Source organism: Diadema antillarum, unplaced genomic scaffold (genome assembly GCF_040938485.1).
Source record: "Diadema antillarum isolate AM-2024a unplaced genomic scaffold, OU_Dant_1.0 scf00000069, whole genome shotgun sequence".
NCBI lineage: Eukaryota > Metazoa > Echinodermata > Echinoidea > Diadematoida > Diadematidae > Diadema > Diadema antillarum.
In genome coordinates, this window is record NW_027270958.1 from 64,086 (window position 1) to 79,449 (window position 15,364).

A 15,364-nucleotide genomic window follows, 5' to 3' on the forward strand; every position below is an offset into this window, starting at 1 on the left:
CATTTCGGCTGAACTCTATGTCTGAAATGTTTACCTTTGCCGTATCACCTCTGGCATCTTTATCTCTGCCCTTGATATAATATCATTTTAGACTCTTTTCATTTTACCTGTGACATTTTACACCTGACGCTGTCGCCTTGATTTTTTTTCTCTGACATTTCTACCTCTGACACTTTGCCAGATTGTCTACAATATGTCGGAATTAATACGGAATACGGAAAGAACGTCGCAGATTTTAGACAGAAGATGAGGTAAACGGAAGAAAAAGGCAACCATACTGCTTTGAATATGAAAGAATACGGTTGACTATTTCGACCAGCTGCAGCGCGCAATAGTCATCACTTTCCACGAGAAACTTTGTAAGTTTTCATTGTTCCCCGTGAAATACTTCGCACTATTATATGCATTTCCCTTCTACAGTGCAGAAAACTTGTCAAAATAAAACTAAAACATGGAAAACTATGCAAGTATAAGAAAATTGTGATATCAATGGAAAATGTATTTTTTAGTTCCTTTTATGTTCCTCTATGTGTTCCCTAAAATACAGATGCTGTAAATCAATGAGCAGTTAATGTAGTGTATTGTTTTGTTTCAAAATCAACACAACACTTCCTAGCAACAAGTGGTTCATTAGAACAATAATGCTTAATATAGCATTTCGGTTGTGACATAAATGCTGGGCTCTCTCGCTCTGCGTAAAGCCCCGGTCACACAGCACTCCACGTCCAAATCACGTACAAAAAGTTATGAAAATCTGGTGGACGCGGTCGTATAAGTGGTAATTTTTTTATCAATTTTGGTTTGGCCGTGCTTTGTTGATACGGGGTATGGCCGTTGGCGGCTGTTCCACTGCTGAAGCACTGCCTAAGTACGGCTAACCACGTCCAGCCACGTGTGTGTACGCGGAAAAATCCATTTGTCAGCGATAAGCCGCTAAACACACGCTATTTCCCGTGATACCAACGCGTAACACGCGTCAGATGACCGTGCTCTGCCCGTGACAGACCGCTAAACTTTCGCGTCTTTACCGCGTCTCCCCACGTTTTAATCACTGCCGGAAAACGGATTATGACGTGTGTTTCACGTGTGTTACACGTCTTTACCACGTGTGCCGCCCGTGGTTGTCCGCGGAATAAAATTTTGAGCAGTTCAAAACTTTTTACCGCGTCCGACGCCGTTCAGATTTTTCTCCGCGTTCTGCCACATCTATAAATCGACCGTAGCTCGTCTGAACCTCGGCATCAACGCGAACAACACCGTCTGCTTCGCGGGAGACCACTTATTTGACGTGTTTTGGCCGTGATTAAATCGTAAAGTGCTGTGTGACCGGGGGTTACCATGGCGAGGAGTAAGCTGCATGCTTACCGCACTGATCTCTGGAGTACAATGTATAAAGTTAACAGAAAGAGAGATGAGTGGGTTGATGTGTGTAGAGCCAATGTGGTTGATGTAGGATAAAACAACCTTGTCTGCTTGTCACCTCTAGGTGGCGCTACTCCACCGTTTTTGTCAGAGCCTTCTGTGTTTTTGTCACAATGCCGGAACACCGTCTGTTCTGGTGCCATACAGGACCAACGCCGAGTGAGCACTGTATGTAGCCTCAGTTTGATTTTATTTCCGCAAAATGAAATTAATTACATTACTTCTTATTGAATAGTACAAGCAAATTATCACAAAGGTACATGAAACTGCGACTGGAAATGTCGGTGAGCAACCCATGTTAGATAATAATTATTGTATTCTATCTGAGGGGCACGATTGACTTTGCTTAACTTTTGACTACAGTACCCCATCGATCGGACTCTACCCGATTTGAAAAAAAAAATGCAGAGGGGCAAAGGAGTTTCGATGCCCAACATCAAGGTAAATCAAGGTAAATAACCGAGGTCCGTCTTTGCGTAATATACCATTCCCTCGCGGAATTTTGTTTTCTTCCTCAGTTTGAAGTGTCAAAACGCTTTTTGATAATAATAAATATTGTTAATCAATCTTAAAAAGTTATCTCAGACAATTGTCAGATGAGGCCCACAAAAGACACTTTCATAATTACAACAGTGTCTTTTGTGGGCCTCATCTGAGATAACTTTTAAAGATTGATTAACAATTATTATCAAAGAGCTTGGCACTGCAAACTAAGGAAGAAAACGAAATTCCGCGAGGGAATGGTAGGCCTATATAACGCAAAGATGGACCTCTTATTATGGGGAGCTTTAAATTTGCTTAATACCTTGACGTTTTAGACGACGATTGCGTTGGCCGTTCTCCTCTCTCCCTGCGTCATGTTGCTACGTAGTTGCTTTAGATTTCGCTTTACTGACAGGGGCAGCCTACACAAAGTAAAATGGCGTCCCTATGATTTCTGCCTAACGCAGCTCTCTACGTCGTGAATTTGGGCGGACGCAGAACTGACCGTGAAAACTCAAACGACCCGAGATCGTTTTGATATAAGTAGGCGAATTTGCCCATGCGCTGAACAGTTACTCTAACCTCTAAGGTCCACGTCGCGAAAATCTAAAGCTCCCTATTGCTTGAAATATGACGTACAAGAAACTGAGTTTCCTGTATCTTAACTCAATTTTAATCTTAACTGCATTTAACTACCTTAAAGGACAAGTTCACCTTCATAGACATGTGGGTTGAGTGAATGCAGCAATATTAGTAGAACACATCAGTGAGAGTTTGAGCAAAATCGGACAATCCGTTAAAAAGTTATGAATTTTTGAAGTTTCTGCTCAGTCACGGCTGGATGAAAAGACTACTAAAGCTTGTGATGTCACATAAGTACAACGATATAAAGAAAGAATAAAGAAAATTCAACATATTTCCATTTTTCTCGCATAACAAAAGAACACTCGACTTCTCTCTTTCAGAAGGCAGGGGGAATAATATTACCCTTAACATACGTCAGTAGCAAGTCGAAGAAATGTGCACTTTACTGAAAAAGTAAAGTTTTGTGAAATTCTCTTTTTATTTCCCTGTACGCATGTGACATCATACACTGTAGTAGTCTTCTCTTTCAGCAGTGACTGCGCAGATACTTAAAATATTCGTAACTTTTGAACGGATTGTCCAATTTTCCTCAAACTTTCACTGACGTGTTCTACTAATATTGCTGCATTCTCTCAATCCTTATGTATATGAAGGTGGACTTGTCCTTTAAAAATCATTGAAGTGCTCTTGTATTGAGTTTATGAAACACTGAAACAGTCCTAATCTTGGAAGAGAGCATATTTTCCACTCCCCCTGCACTTCGCCGATCACCCCTCGATCAACGATCACTCCTCGATAATGATCATTAAAATTAATTGAAACCTGTTCATCCGTCTCTCTCTCTCTCTCTCTCTCTCTCTCTTTCTCTCTCTCTCCCTCTCTTCAAAGAAAAAACTGTGATCAATAGTCATACAGAATAGTATAATTCTTCTGAGTTCATTTTATTGTCGATGTTGTGGTGAACAAAAACATAAGAATGGCAGAAAAATCATATAAAAAATATATCACAGAAATACATTGCTTTTGACATATTGGGTATAAAGGACAAGTCCACCTTCATATACATAAGGATTGAGAGAATGCAGCAATATTAGTACAACACATCAGTGAAAGTTTGAGGAAAATTGGACAATCCGTTCAAAAGTTACGAATATTTTAAGTACGCAGTCACTGCTTGACGAGAAGACTACTAGAGTGTATGATGTCACATGCGTACAATAAGGAAAATAAAAAGAGAATTTCACAAAACTCTACTTTTTGAATAAAGTGCACATATCTTCGACTTGCTACTGACGCAATATTATTCCCCCTGCCTTCTTAAAGAGAGAAGTCGAATGTTCTTTTGTTATGCGAGAAAAATGGAAATATGTTGAATTTTCTTTACTTTTTTTCTTTATAAAAAAAATATCGTTGTACTCATGTGACATCACAAGCTATAGTAGTCTTTTCATCCAGCCGTGACTGAGCAGAAACTTCAAAATTTCATAACTTTTTAACGGATTGACCGATTTTGCACTCTCACTGATGTGTTCTACTAATATTGCTGCATTCTCTCAATCCACATGTATATATGAAGGTGGACTTGTCCTTTAACAATGGTGGCAAGCTCCGGTATAGCGGTCCCTCCTCAGTTCGGCCATGGAGCTACTTAACGCGGGACCCGCTTCGCGTGATTGACAGCATAAATATGACGAGATACTGGTCATGTACATCGATTGGGGACCGCAGGATACCTGCAGGTTTTTTGTTAAATTGGGACGTAAGATTTCCAACTTCTTTTGATGATAATTTCTGAGATAATGAAAAACCTCTTATGAAATATGGAAGAGCAAATTCTAAGAGGAATTTAAAGCTTATTTGAAGAAAATTGGTTTTGAAATGGCCGAGATATCCAAAACAAAGCGAACCTAATAAAAGATGGGCCCCATCTTTTATTAGGATCACATCGTTTTACTTTGTTTTATAGATATCTCAGCCTTTTCAAGACCAATTTTCATCAAGTTAACATTGAATTCCTCTTGAAATTGTAAGCTTTTCAACCTTTCATATAGATGCTCTCTAAGTGTCTCGCAAAGAGTTAAAAGAGCTGAATCCTCACCTCAGCCAGAGCTATAGCATCCCTTTAATGTGACACTCTACAACATGTTCTCGAGAGTTCACTGCCGCGAGTTAAACGAAACAGGAAAACAGGAAGACAGGAAGTGGTTAATTTAAAGTGGTGAACTAAAGGTTGTAAGAGAGTCGACGAAATTATGAAGTGTCAGGGAGTTTCATGGAAACAATGAAATTGTAAACAATCACATAACTATTCAAAAGAGATGATGACGTAATCACATGAATTCTTACATTAACATTAACACTTCATTGGAATTGCATAGGGCCTATTATGATTATAACCTAAAGGAAATTAATGTTCAAGGAAAATAATGTCATGATAGTGAAGTGCTGTAAGTTTCTGTTTTTATTTTGAGCGTGTGTGTGTCGTGTGTGTGTGTGTGTGTCGATCCTACTTTAATGAAAGTTGCTGATTTGATCCGTTTGAATTTCCTGTGTCGATTAAAGTCCTCATAACATTTAGTAGAATGTCACTTAAATCATCTATTCCCCCCCCCCTTTTTTTCCCTTAGAAGGCCAAACACACGGCATCGATAGGGTTTTTGTACATTGCACGCTATGCTACAAAGTCCAGTGATAGAAAAGTAAATACACATCCACATACACGCGCATACGAACTTTACACATTCACATGAAAGGTTTCCCCATTTTTTTTTCTCACAGGAAGGGGGGGGGGGGCAGTCTCTGTGGCGTAACAACTACAGAACCATGGAGCCACTAGTAGCTCCATGGTTTAGTTTTACGCTTGAAGAGTCCAGAATACGACGGGTCTTCGACAGGGCAGGGAGGTGCCTCGCGGCCTGGACCGGCGGACACTGGAGACTAGGAGAGGTGGTGCTTAGCGCCATAAAGGTAAATTTTTCTAGTGCATCGAATTCTAACATTCATTTTATATTACAGGCTTAGGTGGCAACAACAAAAAACACTCGGTAGCTACAGCTCACAGCCATCTTTTCGAATTTGCATGAGACATATAAAGAGTTAGAATGGATCTTAGAATGATTCATGCGTGACGATTCATTCTATTCACATCAACAACCGCCAACGGAGCTGCAAACACTGTCCCTGGAACGTATTCACATCAACATAATAGATATATCTATTGACATCAATTGTCGGTTTGAATTGTAGTTACAGTTTATTCCTTTCGTGATCACCGTTCCGAAATCCCACTGGCATACTGTACATAAAAAGACTGAAAGAGATTCCTGCTGAAAACACTCGATTATTATCAATATTAGTCGAAACATCCCCCATCCCACCCTCCCTAAAAAGAGAAAAAGAAACGTGTCTTTTAATCCGAATGATAAGCTGTTCCACTAATTGTATTTGCTGTTACCTGCACAGGCAAACGGTCAGTATTGTCCCTTCCACACAGGTCCTATTATTTGTTTGTTTTCTATAGGAGTTGGAGGGACAGAGTTCAGCTCGGATCGACGGTAACCCTTACACCAGCAGTAAAGTTGATTTCTTCCCTGTGGTAGTATGATGGCTTTCAAAGATGAAGCTCCTGACACCACACGCGAGTTCTACCACGAAGGGATCTGGTTCCCCAAGATGGTCCTGGAGTCAAGCATCACAGCTCTGAGCAGCTTCGAAGTCCGCTCCGACGATGTCTGGATTGTGACGTATCCTAAATCAGGTGCCGTTTTCTCTGGAGCGATTGTGTATATGATTTTGCCTGTGCTATTCATACATGTTTGTGTGTGTGAGTGTTCATGTTTGTGTTTGTGAAGTGTCCGTGGCTGCAATAGGCATAATTGTTGTCAACGGAGAGCGTATATGCATCCAGGTAGGCCCTATAATTGCACGTGTGTATTCAAACTTGTCTTTATGTGGAAGAGAAAGATAATTCCTTCATTGTTTCTTTTTTGTGAGTTTAACGTATATTTAATCTTCTGTAATGCTGATGGTCTACATACAATAAAGGCAATCAATTTTAACTTATCTTATTTCTCGAAAACTCGAGATAAGGGATGTATTTATGGTCGATGAAAACATGATGTTTCACTTCTTGCCGTAAGAAAACGATCGAATGTCGGACTTTCTTTGTCAAAAATAATTGAAAAAAAATGGAACCAAATCATGTATTGTAAATTAGCCAAGGTTCATTTCAACGACACACAGCTAGAATTTTGAACCAAAACGTCAGTAACGCCAGTCTTTCTTACCTATTTATGACTGGATGATAAAACAAAAAGACACTGAACTACGTTCAACGCAAAAAAAAAAAAAAGGTCATAAAAACCATCTCAATAACAATGCTAAATGCCGACACCAGGAACTCACTGGATGATGGAAATCGTGGGACTAATCCTCAACGACGGCGACCCAGAGAAGGTTGACCGCACTTGGACGCGGTGCATCGAGATGTCGGTCGATCACGGACCGGCATCGAAGACAACGGGCGAAAGTGACGAAGGCGACAAGTCGCGTGAGCCATTCCTGGAGACCCTCAACGAAGCGCCCTCACCGAGAGTTATCCAGAGTCACCTCAGGCTAGCTCGGTTCCCGCGGGACATGACCAAGAAAGCGAAGGTAATATTATGTAGTAGGTCCACCTAGCCAAAATGGTGATCAAACGAAAAGCAATCAATCAATCAATCAATCACTCAAACAAAAACAAAAAACATAAATCATAAGCATAATAGGCCATACATGAATTTTTCACAAGTCGTGCTGAGGAAAGAAAAAATCGATCTTACCAAATCCAAATGATTTGGAGTAATTCCCCCCCCCCCCCCCATATTTGTCCGGAGAATTATTGGGACCAGGTGTTTTTGTTGTTGCTTTTTCATTTTTTTTAGTCGTTGTATGTTTGACATTTCACACACACACACACACACACACACACACACACACACACCTACACCAGAAGCACGTGGTATAGTGTTACTAAAATGTTTAGGAGTCAAGACTTGTTACATTGTGGGTGCATGTTGATGGTCGTCTTCTTAGATTTTAGTAAAGCCTTCGAAATAATAATGTGTATATAGCTTATCGTAAACAGCATTTGCCAAGTGCGGAATAATTTAACACGAAAAGCCTCGTTTTTGAGCGTGCTTGTGATCTCACAATACAATGTCATCGTGAAACAGGTGATCTACTTGGCTCGCAATCCTAAAGACGTCGTAACTTCGTGGTTCCATTTTGCCAACAAGAATCTGCCACACTTTACCCATCGATCCTGGGAGGGCATTTTAAAGAGCTTTCTTGAAGGAGGTGAGCACCATTTTCCTCCAATTTATTCATCCATTAATCGGTGTGTGTATGTGTGTGTGTGTGTGTGTGTGTGTGTGTGTGTGTGTTGTGTTTATGTGTGTGTTCGTGGGTGGAGGGGCGGATCCGGGAATTCCGAAAAGGGGGGGGGGGGTGTCGCAAAAAAAAATATGGTGCCACTTCCAGGTTTCATCGACTGACAAACAAAAAACACCACCACCAACAACTTTTTTCTTTTTATTTCTTTTCTTTTAGCACAAATAAAGGGGGCGCCCGGTGCGTTCCCCCCCCCCCCCCAATCCACCACTCTGTGTGTGTGTGTGTGTGTGTGTGTGTGTGTGTGTGTGTGTGTGTGTGTGTTTGTGTGGGTGTGGGCGTGGTTTTGTGTTTTACAGTGATGATCACATATTTTATAACATTTCTGAATTCCTGCCATTCATAAGGTTTTAAATGTTGATGCCTCATTATCGTTAGAGGAGTTTCGTCAGAATCTTGAGGAGAAGTCTGGAAGTATAAACGCACTATAATAGGTTTCAGATTTCACCCAACGTTCTCTTTGTTCAGAATAAATGAACTTGGAAGAACTCTGTGATGAATGAAGTAACATCTGCGGGTGATGTTCGTGATTCCGGAGGTACGTTGATTGAAAATGAAATACATTGTAAGGTTTGTTATTCCGAATGTTCCTTAATCCCAAAATGGAAAAAAAAAGGTTCGTTATTTCGAGAGTGTGTTTTTGAATTATGATATACGAAAGTTAGGAAAAATTCGTTTTTCTGAAGGTTTGCTAATCCGTAAATGAAATAAGGTTTTAATCCGGAAATCGGAAAAAGGTCGCTTATCCCCCCCCCCCAAAAAAAAAAAAAAAAAAAGTGTGTAGGCCTACCAACTTTAACAAACCTTCGGGGTCACGAACCTTCTTTCAATTTTCGGATAATTCTTTTTTTTTTTATACGAGCTCGAATGTAAGGGTTGTCAATATGATTTTGTGATATAGTGTGTGTGTAAAATGAATAAGAGTTATTGTAAAGCGCATAAAATAGGGAACATTAGTTATATACGCTATAGAAGCTCAACTACTATATCAATAACAACAAACCTTATTTTATTTTCTGATTAAGGAACCTATATGTATAGGGAATAATGAACCCTATTTCATTTTCGGAATTATGCATCTTCGAAATAAAGAACATTCGAAATAACAAATAACGGTAACTATATATTTGCGATACATCATGCCCCCATTCTGGTGGTTTATCATGAGTTTGTAAATAAGTCTTTATTCCTAAACTTCAAGAAAGTTCAGTACGAAAAAAGGCACCTTAATACCTTGGTCAGTATTCAAAGTGACCCGAATTCCGTTAACAAAATCCACAAATCATGTATTTGCTACTCAAGGTGGGTCTAACTTTGGTTAATCAATGTCTTTTGTTCAAGATTGTAAAGAGGCCTTCCATACATAAAACTATATTTGCTTTAAAAAATGCATTGCCCAACGTCATTGGTAAAAAATTGAAAACTGACACTTGATTCTTGTTGCGCTAGAAACCGCTTGGGGTCCGTGGCCGGAACACGTCAGGGAATTCTGGGAAATTCGAGACGAGGAGGGCGTGCTCTTTCTGTTCTACGAGGACATCTTGCGAGTAGGTGCACCATATACCCTATACTTGTTTATACCCATGACTATAAGAAAAGACAGTTCGTTTTGGTACCTGTAAAGGCTGCCACATTATTGTCATAAGAGCGTGGTGCTCACCCACCAAAACAGGTGCCCACGATAGAGCACAATTCTTAGAGGGTGTATGAAATCAGGTTTAATTGTCCCCGCTTTCTCTGACTATACAATAAATTATGGACACTCAAGAGGGTGCTCATTGTCATCTTTGCTTTTCATACGTGACAGCGTCCAAATGTTTTAGCATTACTTTTTAAATGTATGTACAGCACTATAGAAAACAGATCGAAGCATCACACAGTTTTAAATGTAAGTATCTAGCAAGCATTTGTAATATAGGCCTATAAATAAGTCAGTGTTTGGATACACACCTGATGATATAAAAGTGTGGGTTTTTTTCACGGACATCATAACCTCGTAAACAAAAAAGAACATAAAGAATAGAAATATTCATACATAGAATTTAATCTGCCCATTGTAAGTGTGTCTGTTATTCAATCTGTTGCACAACCTGAAAAGAGGATACCGAAAATGCCAGCAGCTAGCAAACAAAACCATGAGAACACGCACTCCAAACATAATGTTAAACAACTTAGAGAGTGTAAACTTTTAATAAGGTTTTAGTGCAACATAAATGCATGTTTGCACAGATGTGTGTTGGCACACAGTTACAACTTCACACGTTATGGATATAACAGAGGTACACTTGGAGAACACTGTCTCGTCGTAAACGTCGTACATGTAATTTCAAATATTTATTTACTGAGTTGCATTCATTTATTGTTTCCCCAGCTTCAACAAAATCGAATATGAAATCATATACGATCTATACGTGTCAAAAACGTACTAAGTACAAACACTAGTTTGCACACGGTTCGCTTTTATGATTCTTATCGTTCACAGAGAATAGACTTTTCAAATATACCAACAGTCATAATACCGTGTAATACTTGTATAGAGTGCATTCCTTTAAAGCCTCTGCATACAAGAGTTATGAGCGACACTTCTTCAGCATGTAGAACACCGCTTTAAAATTTACGTGTACTTTCTGTAACATTAAAAATTAAACAAGTGAAACAAACAACCCCACACCTTGCTGATTAATCAACTGTAATGCATAATGTCGTGTATGTCATGCTAAGGAATAGCACATGAATCACAGTCTTTATGTTTTTTACATTCAAACTTTTTATTGTTGTGGCAATATAAAGTAGTTGACATTGGTTGAATGCCAGAGACATATACGTCGAGCTGATTCAATGTCTGCCGCGTACGGTTGTAACGTTGGCCCACTTTCTTTGAAGTTCTCAGCCTGCAATCACAAAAACGTACTCGCCATGTACTGCATGCACCTTTTGCAGTTAATAAATAGCATAAAAACGTATATTGTACAATCTTGAGCAGTAAACATATTTCATTAACCCATGCAGTCACTCCGAGAATTACAAGAATGTCATTGTAATACAAGCGCATAAAGGCGGAATGCAGCTATTTATACTATAGACACCATGAAAAAGATTGATCGACATCTCAAAGTTCACGGCAGGGTGAGTTTAAGTGTTCCGTCTATTCAACAGTTTTTTAAAAGCCTCAATCTGATTCGGTTGCCTTTATTTCACTCATTTCCTGCATTGTAATGTGCTTGCGATGCAGGATCCACTCAAACATGTCAAGATGGTTGCCCAGCACCTCGGTCGCCCTCTATCGGCGGATGTTTTCCAGCGAGTCGTCGAGAACAGTTCAGTTGACCAAATGAAGCAAACTTATCGGAAGGTTGGCGAAATAAAGGACAGAAATTGTCAAGTGCCGAGGCTTCAGTTCATTTCTAAAGGTGACGTAATACTCTGAAAAAAAAGAACATTTGAAAATAAAAAAATCACTATATTTCTTTTTCTGATTAAAAACCCGTCGTAATATCGCAGTGAAATTAATAACTGTGCTATACATTATGTTTCCAAGAACATCATCGTTTTCAGCTTATAATTACCATATCTCATTGTAGAAAATAATTGTTCAATTTGATTTATCAATGATGTCTCGATAAATTTCGCTCAAAATCACCCCTGAAAGTAGTTAGAGAAGATATATTTGAGTGCAATTAGTTATTTCGACTTATGATAAAAAATGTGGTATACATGGGAAAAATAGGAAATAGGCAAAAAGCGCAGCATAAAAAAGTAACCTTATATGAATAACATGAAATTTTTCTTGGAACATTTTTTTTTCTCACTTTTTTAACAGGTGTAGCGGGAAGATGGAAGAACCACTTTACCGTAGCTCAGAACGAACTCTTCGATGACTGGTATCGGAAGCAAATGGAAGGATCCGATATCCCGATCTCGTTTGAGTAGTACAGTGGACTCCCGTTACAGTCCATAAGTCCTTCAGGGACCGGCTGTTCTCTTTCGCTTTATCGAAATTTTTTTTATAACCGAAATGAACGATGAAAATATATAGAGCGGATAATGTTGTGGTCTGACTTTTTCTTCGCTGTAACCGGAATTTTGGTGTTGTAGCCGTGTTCGTTGTAACGGGAATACATGCACTGTATAGTCTTTGATGTCAGAAGCTGTGAACATGGCCAAAAAAAAAAAAAAAAAAAAAAATGAGTCTTGAATTGTGAATGCTTGTTGAGCATAATGGCAACATTTACGCGTCAGGATTCTACACGTCAACTAGCATCATATCCGCAAAGTGAAGTTGTCAATACTGTATAGAGTCTATGCCATCACGCCAGAGTTGTACTTATTTTTTTTTTTAGATAAAATTATAATCATATCCTGGTGACTCCCATTACGAAAAACACGGGGTTGTGGTTGAAACGGCCTAAAATTATATGCTAAATTGCCATGAAATTATGCCACATCAGTCAACAAATTGTGGTACCTCATCACCTGACAAGCAAAAAAGAAAGTCTTCACATTTCTTTTTGCTACAAATTATGGTGCCCGGTCGGCTGACAAGCAAAAAATGAGTAAAATTTAATTGTGATGCCCAATCGCATTATGGTCCCAATCGCACTGTGGTGCCCATGAATTATAGTCCTCCCATTTTTCTTGCTGCACTATGGTGCCCGATAAGCTGACAAGCTAAAAAAAAAAAACCAACTAACAAACCAACCAAAGACGTACCACAGTACAAAAATCGCCTGGAGATTTTTATCTTCTAAGTAGAAATTATGTCAGAATTATGCTAAAAACAGCCAAATTATGCTATAGCGTATTATGCCAGAAAGTATTATTATGCCAACTCTGGCAACGTTGGTCCGTGGGAGACCGGCAATTTTCTCTCGTTTTACTCTGTATCGAATTTCGTTAAAGCCGAACAAAAAAGTCATAGATTATTATTAGTTCGATGTAAAACTAAAACGCTAGATGTCAAGATGTCAGAGATGTTAACGAATGACATCATTAACTCTGACATTGCGTGCAATGTTATCTCTGTCATTGTTATCTCTGACAGCTATTTCTGACATTTTTACCTCTGGCAGTTATCTTTAATGTTGTTAATTACCTCTTATATTTTTACCTCTGACACCATTTCCTCCAGCATTTGGAACTTGCAGTAATAATTTTGGGACCTTTATTCTTGTTTCGTTGTATTACGAAATTTCGTTTTAAATGTGTTCGTTATAAACGGAGAGTGTATTGTATACCGAAATTTAGCTTTCATCATTGTCAGTTATATAACCTGCTTCGAGCATTGATTTCATGCCGCCGGATTTTGTTCCTACCATCCAAGCAAGCACATTCAGTTATCGAAGGGAAACGTAACCCAAAACGGGACTGAGAGAATACGGGTAATTGTACTTAGTAGAATACCGCAATAACATTTGAAGAAAATTGGACAATCCATTCACTAACAAAAATCATGTTGTTGTTTGTTTATGATATAACTGCATGGTTATAATTGTCATTTCCTGTATCGTGACAAAACACTTGGCCTACCTCTTTAAGAAGTCGAAGGAATGATTACCCTCAATGTAATTATTGTCTGTAACAACTATAAGGTGCTATGTGAGTTTTTCTATTTAAAAGAAAGTTTGTGGGGTAAAACAGCACTGAATTGATCAGTGTTTTAGTAGTAGCCGTGATAAAAAATCATGGGCGTACTTCATGGGTGTATATGCTCATGATTTTTTATCACGGCTATACTACTAAAACACAGATCAATTCAGTGCTTATTTACGTCGATGTAGGGCAATTTGTCAACCAGTCGCAATGAAAAAACACCTCGAATGAATTTGAAAAGTTTGTGGGATTCTCTTTTTATTTTCTTTACTGTAACTAGCTCAGGATCTCCAAAGTCTATATGTAAAAGATATATATTCACTAACTTGATGTGTACGTATACACCTATTAGCGACGGGACTGAAAGGGTTATATGACCTTTGAACTCCAAATGCTTGTTGATCGTGTGTTGATTCACCCTCTGTGTCATTTTTGTGTGATGGCCAAATGAATGACATCTAAATACGCGGTATTATCTATATCTTTTTATATATGCCATATCTTGTATGATATTTTTTCCACCATTTTTCCTCAGTGTACTCGGATACGCCAACAATAAAAGAAAAATATTCCAAACCAAGACTCTACCTGTGAACCCAGCTGTCAATTATTGCTCAGTAGATACCAATGTTATACAATGTTGGATTAAGCAAAAGATATGAAATGCATCTTTCATGGAAACCAAGGATTACATGCAAGGTTCCCTGCAGCGTCTTTTGTTATCATGAGCAACATGCATGGAAACATACAAGTAATGCACTCGTTTTTGCTATTGCAATTCTGTATTTAGAAATGATTGCATACTCTGCAATCAATCATCATTTTCAATCAATCATCATTTTCGTCAAGTGATAGAAGCAGAAAATTGCTGAACTTCATTAAGCTTTTATGATTTTCCTGACCTTATATTTCCCTGCTGATTATACTAACAAGAACGCTTCCATACACCCATTTCATTACCCTATGATACGTTAATTAAGCAAGTTTTTTTTTTTTTTTGTAACACCGAAGAAGAAAAAGACAACGGGGAAGAAAAGAATACTTAGAAAAGAGCGAGTGTATGGTAAAAGGAGAAGGAAGAGAAGGAGGAGAAGAGAAAAAATTAAAAAGGAGAAGGAGAAAGAGAAAGAGGAAGAGGAAGAGGAGGAGGAGGAGGAGGAGGAGGGCCAACAAAGGAAGAAAGATCTGGGATCATTTGGGGCTTAGGCTACTGACATAGTGGATAATGATTGCCATTTCTTATACAGCACCCTTTTTGTTTTCTTTTATGTTGAAAGAAGTGAATGATTGACAAAGCCTTTGGTGTGAAATTTTACACAATTTTTAAGTTCGCTCGAATGATAGAGTTAAGCTCTTCCCTGTCATGGACTTTGGACGGTATAATTGTATAAAAAAATACACAACGCAAGGGGTTTTCGGTCCTGATCGGCACTCAAAGCCCGTAAAAGGTTAAACCTGGGGACCGTTTCATGAAAGTTGTTAGCCCTGACAAGTTGTCAGTCACTGACAATTACCATTGTAACAGTCAGTGACAAGAGCTTCTTAGCCAATCAAAACCGAGGATTTTGCTGAAAATGTCAGCGCTGACTAAATTGATGAAGCACCTCCCAGCAGATGAACAACAGGATAGAGGTTTCATGTCAGAATTATACCAAACATAAAAAAGTCACGGAATTTTAATTTTCCCATATTGTAAATATATCAGGGATAATATTACAGTATGTCCCCCAAAAAAATTACAACGGGACCCCCCGCAATGATATCTTAAAAAATAGTGAATCCAACTAAATACAAATTCAGGGTATGAAACTATAACTCATTGCCCACATCTTACAGGAAACCCCATTCGATTTGC

General features: G+C 38.7%; 1 protein-coding gene across 1 annotated transcript; it reads left to right on the forward strand.

Annotated features, from left to right (window-relative positions):
- The first annotated feature begins 6,093 nt into the window (after positions 1–6,093).
- LOC139716670 (sulfotransferase 1A1-like) lies at positions 6,094–11,850 on the forward strand. The gene is made up of 6 exons (XM_071628199.1): positions 6,094–6,247; positions 6,887–7,143; positions 7,704–7,827; positions 9,370–9,467; positions 11,153–11,330; positions 11,741–11,850. The coding sequence occupies exons 1-6, from the start codon at positions 6,094–6,096 to the stop codon at positions 11,848–11,850; spliced, it is 921 nt and encodes a 306-aa protein (XP_071484300.1).
- Positions 11,851–15,364: the final 3,514 nt, after the last annotated feature.